The sequence below is a fragment of the Porites lutea genome, chromosome 9 (genome assembly GCF_958299795.1).
Source record: "Porites lutea chromosome 9, jaPorLute2.1, whole genome shotgun sequence".
Classification (NCBI taxonomy): Eukaryota; Metazoa; Cnidaria; class Anthozoa; order Scleractinia; family Poritidae; genus Porites; species Porites lutea.
In genome coordinates this window covers 17,459,579-17,468,825 of record NC_133209.1, presented here as the reverse complement: position 1 = coordinate 17,468,825, position 9,247 = coordinate 17,459,579, and the positions used below count along the sequence as shown (strand labels likewise).

At 39.8% G+C, this 9,247-nt stretch overlaps 1 protein-coding gene across 2 annotated transcripts; it reads right to left on the bottom strand.

Moving 5' to 3' along the window:
• Positions 1-508: 508 nt before the first annotated feature.
• On the bottom strand, positions 509-9,031 carry LOC140948467 (gamma-butyrobetaine dioxygenase-like). 2 transcript variants are annotated; one of them, XM_073397708.1, is made up of 5 exons: positions 8,951-9,031; positions 8,160-8,739; positions 5,449-5,554; positions 3,379-3,581; positions 509-2,116 (listed from the first exon to the last, which is right to left on the bottom strand). In XM_073397708.1, the coding sequence occupies exons 2-5, from the start codon at positions 8,666-8,668 to the stop codon at positions 1,783-1,785; spliced, it is 1,152 nt and encodes a 383-aa protein (XP_073253809.1). In that variant the 5' UTR covers positions 8,669-8,739; positions 8,951-9,031; the 3' UTR covers positions 509-1,782. The 2 variants fall into 2 exon arrangements, with proteins under 2 accessions (XP_073253809.1, XP_073253808.1); XM_073397707.1 differs by lacking the exon at positions 8,951-9,031 and having other exon boundaries at positions 510-2,116; positions 8,160-8,944.
• Positions 9,032-9,247: the final 216 nt, after the last annotated feature.

Below are 9,247 nucleotides of genomic sequence, written 5' to 3'. Positions count from 1 at the left end.
GTGATTTTTGTTGTTCGTACTGGGAGCGCGTTTTTATTTCATGTGCATGAAGGCGAAGTTATTCAGCGTAAATGGCTTATAGAACGAGGAATATTCATGTTTTAAGGTGATTCGCTGGTTTTACACTGCGCATCTCTTACTACGTGTAACAAGATGGCCGCCGTGAAAAAGAGCATTCAAAGTAACATTATTAAAAAGAAGTTGACTGAAGAGAAACGCTATTAGAATTTTCGGTTACTGTTGATTCTTGCTGATATGAGACTCAATATGCAGGGAATGTGCATAACGTAAGCAGTACGAGTGTTACTGAGTTCGACTCTCTTACGGAGAACCTCGCTGGAATGGGTAAGACCACTTAACAGGTTCGTCAGATACTTGGACCATTTGTGGGCGAACTTCAATTTATTTACGTCCATATACAGCAGTTCCTTTTACTTTCTGCACCTAGCTACTTGTGGTTAGCTACAATTACCAGAAACAAACCAACTTAACGCTACTGACAGTGCAGAAACTGAAGCTTTCCTCATTTCAGTAGCCACTGAACACTCGCATCTGCTTTCGCTTGTTGCTCTCACGTGACTTCTCACGACTCTTCCAAACAGAGAGCTTGCTCGCAGGCTACAGTTTAAAGTTTAAGTCGATATACAGCAGTTCCTTTTACTCTTTGAGCCTAGCTACACGTATAGTTAGCTGACAATAACCACTAATCGATAACAAGAAACTAACCGATTCAAGAAAAAGCTCAATGGATTAATGAAAAACCAAGCTACATTACAGTGAATAAAGTTTTTCTCACTTTAGTCGCCTTTGGTCACTTAAACTCTTGATAGGTAAAAGTGTTTTCTTCCCCTTAACAATGGTTTGCCTTTAGTGATGATTATCATTGTCGAAACTAAAAGCCTACGCGATTTTATCTTTTTCATAAAGTACCCTTTAAAAGTTACGAGGTATTCTTAGAATAACCCTACTATCACCGCGTTGCAAAAAATTCAGTAGTTTTTAGTGTTTTATCTTCTTGTTACAGCTTATGTTTAAGAAAAGGTGCATGTATTTTTGTTGGCCGTATGACTGATTACACAGCAGTGAAAAGTTACTTCTTCTTCAGGCAAAAGGCTCCTCCCTTTCTTTATTGCTTGCCAGCTAATCAAACTTGAGAAAGAAGATAGGATTTTAAAAATTCAAAATAAGAGAAGCACGTCACCATTATCTAGAAATGAGGGAGTGGCCTTCTCCCTTGGCAATGTTTTGAAAGTACATGGAATTTTAAAAATAAAAAGACTCAGTTTCTCAAGATTTCAAAGCAGCGGCAATACTCTTAAATAAAGATACAGTCGAATTTCTACTAAGTGCCACACCTCTACAACGGTCAACCTTTTCACTCCCAAAAATAATTCCAAAGTTAACTTTGCAAAATGAAAATAATCCGAAAAACTATTAGCACGATGTGAAAGTACTGCAAAATTGGTTTCATTTGAATTGTCATACCAAAGGTTTTTGTCCACGATCTTAACAGTTGGAGTGCGTACAGAACAAATAGTGGTGAACAAACTGAGGTTTCATATATATGGTTGGAACATAGAATTTCATCCACAGACTCAAACGTTATAACACTGACATTACAAATGTAGAATTACCATGCGATAATCGTACTAAGGAGGTCATTAATTTGCCAGTGATTGGTGAAACTGTAGGATCTCGTTCATGGTTACCAAAAATTGCGTCTCGGTTCGATTAAATCTGGGAGTAAAAAAGTTAAATACAGACTGACTGCGAGTATAACGCTTAGATTCGAAATGGAATATTAAACTGCTTAGCCAGAACTCTTAGTCGAGAATAGATAACATCCCAGTCGAGGTAAAACCCTTGCAAGTAACGCTTTGTTTGCTTGTTGACGATGAAAGAGGATCTACCATGTAGCACGCGGCTGTTGTTGAACGTTACAACTTCGCCGGGTAACATTTTATGCTCAATTTGATTGGCTGGATCTGCTATCATCTTGCCAATTGTCAGGTAGGCTTCATACAGTTGAATAGTTTTTTCTGGAGAAACATGCAGCCCGGAATCACGCGTCGGATTGTTGCACGAGAATCGGACGATGTTTTCGTTCTCGTCCAACCTACGAGAAGAAGATTAACACAGGATCAAAACAATGGCCCTAAACATGCATTCATTAAATTCTTTGCCTCCTTTTTTTGGTAGCTGTCTTAAATGTCTTTTAGGTCTTTCTTCGTCGTTTAAAGTTTCGAAATCCTAAATTGAACCTACAGCCCGTCCACCGCCGGTGAGGACGTATTCTTGTAACAAGACGGCACGTCTACCTAAATCCTCTATAAAGCCCCTCCGGGGCTTAATTATTTCAAACACATTTCAGGGGGGAGGGGGGCTTATTTGAGAGAGGGGTTTATTTAATTTAACAAAGACGATGGTATCAACTAGAATGCAAAGCGGAAAAGTTCAAGTACAAGAAGTTGGAAGTCATGTAGCCGAGGATCGAAAGCAACTCCAAACTTCCAGCTAGTGGATAAACCATCCTAGATCAGTCCACACGAGGTTTTACAGTCGTGATTGATTAATACATTCTATCATTTACTAGTGAATAATAATAATAAGGGAAAGGGGGCGGGGGCTTAAAAGAGATGGGGCGGGGGGGGGTATTAACTTTCTTTTCCTGAAAAGGGTGGGCCATTAGAGAGGGACTTATTTGAGAAAGGGGGGGCTTAATAGAGGATTTACGGTATATGTATTGTTGTTGGCAGAGTGTAGACACACAATAGGGCCATTTATACGGGGAAAAATAAGACGCGTCTTACATAGGACGCCTCTTAAATTGACGCGAACTTTCCGTATAAACGGCACATTTCGTCTAAAATAAGACGCGGCTTAGCTAAGACGCGTCTTATTTTAGAACAGCCCTTAACACCTGTTCTTAGATAAGACGCGTCTTAGCTAAGACGAGAAAAACTTCGTATAAATGACCTTCGCGTCTTAAATAAGACGCGAACGCATAGTACGCATCCGCTAATTTTTGGCGCGCCACGTTGGATTGTCGTTGCTGGGGTCAACATTTACATGAAAACGAGTCAAGAACAGAAATAAGACGCGAACCATTTATACGAGCTGTTCTCGTCTTAGATAAGACAAGCTCGTATAAATGGTACAGTTCGCGTCTTATTTAAGACGCGTCTTATGTAAGACGCGTCTTATTTTTCCTCGTATAAATGGCCCTAATGACTAGTTTGCTGTTACAAAGCCCGAAAACGAGATCTTTTTTTTCCTTCTGGACGGCGCCTTTGAATAATGCTGTGCTGGCACAGGTATTGTAAGACAAGTCTGTTTTTACTTACTGTCAAAAAGTTGTAGGATTTTTGAAACACTCACTCTATTATGTGCCTTGCGAATTTGGTGTAAAATTCGCCAAAGATGTCGATCCCTTTAGCAGTGAACGGAATGCGCGTGGTTGACAAGAGCTTAAACGCTTCTGAGTCTTTCTCCCTCAGCTCCTCTGCTACATAGAATCCATCTACAAACTGATTGCCACCTCCTTCACTCAACACTTGCTCAATACAATGGAGAAGTTGAACCTAAACAAAGCATGGAATTTGCCACTTTAGAAACGAGAAGGAGACTGGAGCCAAAATGTGTACCGCAATTGATTCTGGGATCGTTACTTGGAACGCGTCAGGCAGCTATTGGCCATTTTTTTTCTCCTGTCCCTGGTTACAGTTCCAGAAGTCTTTGCGAAATTTTCATTCTCGTTTCAGTAGTGGCGAATGTCTGTTTTAACGTATCAAATGAAGAGCTAAGCGTCTCCAAGGCAAGCAACAAGAAAGCTGTTGATATTTTTCTTTTTCTTGTCTTTCTTTATTTTTTGTTCCTTTCTTTTGTTTTTGTTTATGTTGTCCTTTTTGCCTAGGAATGTACTCCAGAAAATATAGAATAAAACTTGTTGCAACTTGTTTCGCCACATTGCTGCAAAACGAGTTGAATAGCGAGGTTGCGCGTTTTACCACCCACCTTAAAACTGTCTTGCAACCAACCTCGTTCCCAGGTTCTCTCTCCGAGAGAACCCTGGGAACGAGGTTGATGCAGAAAGTACAGAGTAGTTTTCACGTTTTGCAGCAAACTCTGTACATGTTTACTTGCCTTTTTGCAACAAGTGACGTAACTTCCTTGTATGGCGTGGCTCCCGTCTAATTTTACCGACCTTAAGTTTAGGTGGACGGCAACATAGAGGACGGTGACTTTTGGCCGCGGCGGCTTGGGGAGGGAGGACGTTCACTTGGCGAGAGAAACAAACTTCAAGTTTCAGTAGAGGTGACGGTCGAAGACGTTTTTCTAACTTTCGGAAGGTTCGAGAGAATGAGTTCAATGAAAGACCCGAGTGATTTTGGTCTACTTTTATATGATGGTGTCATATCAGATGAGGAATTCGTTCTGTTGTACAATGTAATCTAGTTGAGCGCTTTGTTACTCGAAAGACAATGTTCGTCGCTTCATTTGAGCCTATTTGCGATCTACGTATTGCCACATTTTCCCACGCTCCACAGTTCTTAGGCTAACGACTGGTAATCGAGCTTACACCGTTCTGGGCTTGAAGCGATGGGATTCACTTGCAAGAATTTCTTTAGCAAGCTGAATATCGTGAACTTTAGTCCACTCCATATTCTTAAAATAAGAACAAATAATTAACACGATGGACAATGCGCGCGATAAACAAACTGCGAGTTCCTTCATCCTGCTTTATCACGAGGTTTATTTTGTCGAATAATGAACCTATGAACACGTAATTTTATTTTGGCCTATAACTTAAGCAGAAAAAATGAACTAAATACTTCGCGAATAAAGAAAAGGGTAGAAGCCGATGTTCACATGATGCGAGAATATTAAATGTGATAATTTTATCGCTGGGAATTCAAATCTTGCATTTGGACGAGTTCAGTGTGCTATATTCCATCATAAAATAGTGTTACAATAAGTAATTGAGAAAGGTTTACCATTTGAAGTAAACTAGACATTAAAGAAACAGATTAAACCGATATTCTGTCAAAATAAAGATATTTTGAAGACAAAAATAGGAAGAGAAAACTCACGTTCTCGAGACACCGCCGCACTAAGCTCTCTCACCGTCGCGACGTGCAGTCGACGTAGGCTGGACGGCTGAGCCATGCCAATTAGCCCCAAATCGGGCAACTTTTATTTCCGGTTGCTGTCCTCCACCTTACCGTCCACCCCAACTTAAGGTCCGTTTTATCCAATTTGATGTCAGTACTGACGCAACTTGCAACCACCTAATTTGTTGCAAGACAGGTTTGAAGGTGGGTGATAAAACGCGCAACATCGCTATTCAAATCGTTTTGCAGCAATGTTGCAAAACAAGTTGCACGTTTTTTTTGTTTCCCGTTTTATCATAGCTTAACTTAAGTATTTTGCTTAGTATGTTTGACTTACCCCTGGTACGTAATCATGGTAAGGCATGTCAGTGTGTGGCGGCAGGAATAGTGAGGTGTACGCCAGATTGTTGGCATTTAACTTTGTATGCACTTCGAAGCACTCACTGCAAATGAAATTCAACAATATTTCTTAGTATAATCTTTGGCATCTTCCCGTAATGTCATATACTGAAAAGGGTGACCTTTAAGAGAGAATCGACCGTAATTAGGTAGCCTGCTAGAAGGCCCTCGGAGGTGGGATTGCGGAGGGAGGGTCTCCACCGACTCCGTCTAACCGCCCACCTCCCCCTGAGAGCTTGCTCTCTGGCAGGTAATTGAATAAAATTGAATGAAATCAGGTGGTCTCACAGCTGTGATAACAGCATTCCTAAATCGTGGTCAGTTTGTTCTTTCCATATTAAAAACAATTATATCAAGAAAAATATGTAGACTGAGTTTCGTGACGTCTTGAGTCGTTATTCCTCACTTGTTTGGACGTGGCTCCGTTGTTATTGCATGCAAAGAGAATCTCCACCCATGTTTGCCTTTAGTTGTCTTGACATTACAAATTCTTTTTTTATTGCGTTCAAAGTCGCTCTTACAACGAAAAAAGGTATTATCAGCAAAAGAGTGTGTAAAGGAGTCGTGGAAAACCGTTTGTTTACCTCTATTTCATTTCCATCTAGCATCCTATAATGGCAGTTACAGATTGTAAATTTTGAAAAATCCTACTCCAAAACAAGTACGGCTCGTTGAGTCATAATGTTTAGTAGGCTTTGCTATAGAGCTTAGAGTTCATACTGCAATCCTTTTGGCTCATACTTTCTCCTGTATTTTGATTCAAAACAGATCCGGAGGTCTCTTGCATAAACAGTGCTCCGACAGTCCTAAAAATGTTTCATAATCTTTAGTAATTTTCAAATGTGATATGACTCCTTAAACAGGAAATAAAGAAAGTATTACCTAGGTCAGCTGTGAAGATGATATCAGACCTTTTCTATCGCAAGTCGAATGTTTTTCTTTTACCACACCTGTTTAGTGGTCAAGCTTGTCAGTAACTGGCACCCACAGATGAACAGTGTGGTTTGAATTTTAAAAGAAGAAAAAAATAAGCGTTGAACACTTGAAAAAAAAAGAAAAGGAAAGGAAAAAGGGGAAGAAAATTAAAGTATATTCTTCCATTTTTTTTCCTTCCAAAATGAACCAAAAGAATAGATCCAAGATATGATTCGTGTCATGATTAAATGTTAAGCCCCATGCAAACGGACGCAAAGTTTGAAACCGGTCAAACTTTTAGCTACGCCAACAATGTTGGGAGTTGTTGCGTCCTTTTGCACGTAGCTATAACATTAGATATTTCCGCACTCATCCCTCGGCGTCCACAGAGGATAAGAGGTAAATATTTCCTCCTCATTGTATCCAAAAAGCATGCAGAGTTTTGTTTTATTTTGTTTTTTCCAAATCGCCCTTGTCAATCTAAACATTATAAAAGCCTTCAAAACAGATCATCGTAAATATGTTTATCGACAGAAAGTGAAATTTAATGTTTAACGCCTTATTTCAAAGCAAAGCAAAAGTGACAAACAAAACAATGAAGAAGAGGCCGAATTTCTATCAATAAATGTAGTTGGAAGAACCTCCTTCGTAATAGAACTGGTAGAAATACGGTAGTTAGCCCTCCTTTAAATTTTAGAAGTTTTTGTGTCTGTCCGTCAAATAAGATTGCCAATTATTTTAATCGCGGCAGGATTAGCTCATTCAGTAGAGCGCTTGACTGCAGAGAGGGAGGATGCGGTTTCGACTCCCGGGGCCGGACTAATACTCAGGGTCTAAAACTAACTGAGAAATGAAGGTACTTCCTTTGCCCTACAGACGGCTAGACCTTCGCGTGGCTCGGATGACCACGTAAAATGGCGGTCCCGTCTCCATTAGGAGCTAATGTTAAGTACATTGACACTCAAATAAAGTGCATTTTTTCAGTTTAATATTTTATCATCGGTCGAAAAGTTGTAATGAAACAACAGTAAATGTATGTTTTTACTCACGCAGGTATCGCTTATAAATTTCAAGCAGCTTTGTTGTCTGTAATTTATTCATTTTTGTCAATCTTCTCGTGCTTAAGTCGGTCAGTATTGCCGTGTTTGATTGACCGAAATACTTGAATCGTAAATGTTCCTTATTTCTGGTTTTTAGATGTAACCGATTATCTAAGGGAAAACTGTAAATTGTTATGGTCACTCCATAAAAAACCGGCGTTTCTGAAAGAAAATTCCCATGGTGTGAGTCAGTGTAAAGTTGGAAGGTTTCCCCCGCTCGGCAAATAAACCAATGACATGTTCAATTTCGATCGCGGTTTTCGGTCTTTATACTTGATGTCCATTTTGTGGAAAAGAAATCGATAAATTATTAACTATTTCAATGCAACTGTGATTTGAATTTTTTTTAAAGGGTCATTTTGCTTATAGGCCAAATTGTCTTTTCTTTCTTCAAGTTAGCGTTCGTTAATTCTTGAAGCGCAAATTAGCAAATTTCGTAAATCACTCAAGGTTTTAAATCATTTATGTTATCAATACTGTAAATACCAATTAATGAAATTAGCAACATTTTAAAATTAATTCTACGTTAGCCCAATGTTTTCAGGTCCCCTGCAAATGCAACTACAATCGTTCACCGGGTTTGATTCGCATACTGAGGTAAAGTCATTTGTTAACGAAAAAATAATTTACATACCCAAAATTTGTCGTCTTTGTATACCCCACTCTTGCACATAGTTGATTGCATTCGCCTGGTTGTCGTGGTGTATTTTTCAATAGCGCAATTCCTACACTATGAAGCGAGTGCAACCATTCGTACAATGTAAAGTCGTCTTCAATGACTTCTTGAAAACTGTAGCTTGGGATCTTGCCCTGGAGTTTATTGCCGTTCCAAACTCTTACTCCCTCTCTCTGAAGGGACGATCGCTCCTTCGTCGTATTTGCCTTTTCGGTAGCCTGTCTGGAATGAAGCCACTGCGAGCTAAAAAGACTAACATGTTTGTCTGGCCACGTGATGGAGATTTGTTCACCGTTTTGTAAAACCTCGACTCTCTGGGGTTGAATGTGCATATCTAGCTTGTTAAACGTGTCGTACGTTCGCTGGAGTGAAGATTCGTGGAAACACTCGGAACATTGGCAGTTGTCGCGGAGGAAAACGAAGGGAAACCGACCTACCGTGTCGTTGTTCCATGTCACATTCAGCATCCGAGATCCGCCTGCCTGCTGGACATTCTGCACATTTAGTTCTCTTGATCGAGAGGCGTTGTCGTAGTTTGCTTTTAAGACAGAAAAATATGCCCTATTTAGCCCTTTGGGTCGACATCTGGAAATGTTACGAGCCAATCGGGAAAACATTGCAACTTGCAGTAAATATTCTGAACCGGTACAGCAGTCGTTTAAGACTTGATATATGCTACAGCAACGTTAAGGTTAATATATTGTCGTTCTTCAGTGGCCGAAATGTAAACATTAAAACGATTTTGTCACCTTAGCTCGACGGTGCGTTCAAGACACGAGAGGTTTGAATGCAAAATGTACCTTTCTTGTTTTGCTTTTACTATTAACCCACGCACATGATTCTTTGCCACACAAGTTTTGACAACAAAATCACTGTGTGGAAACAGGTTGAGCAAGATTATGAATAAACAAAAATAACTCACGTAAATAACTAATCGGGTACATGATTTATGGATGATTTGGCCAACAATTAGCAGGACCCTTTCGGATACAGTTAGGAAGACGCTCTCCGCTTCCTGTATTCATATCGATTTGAAGTGAGGAATA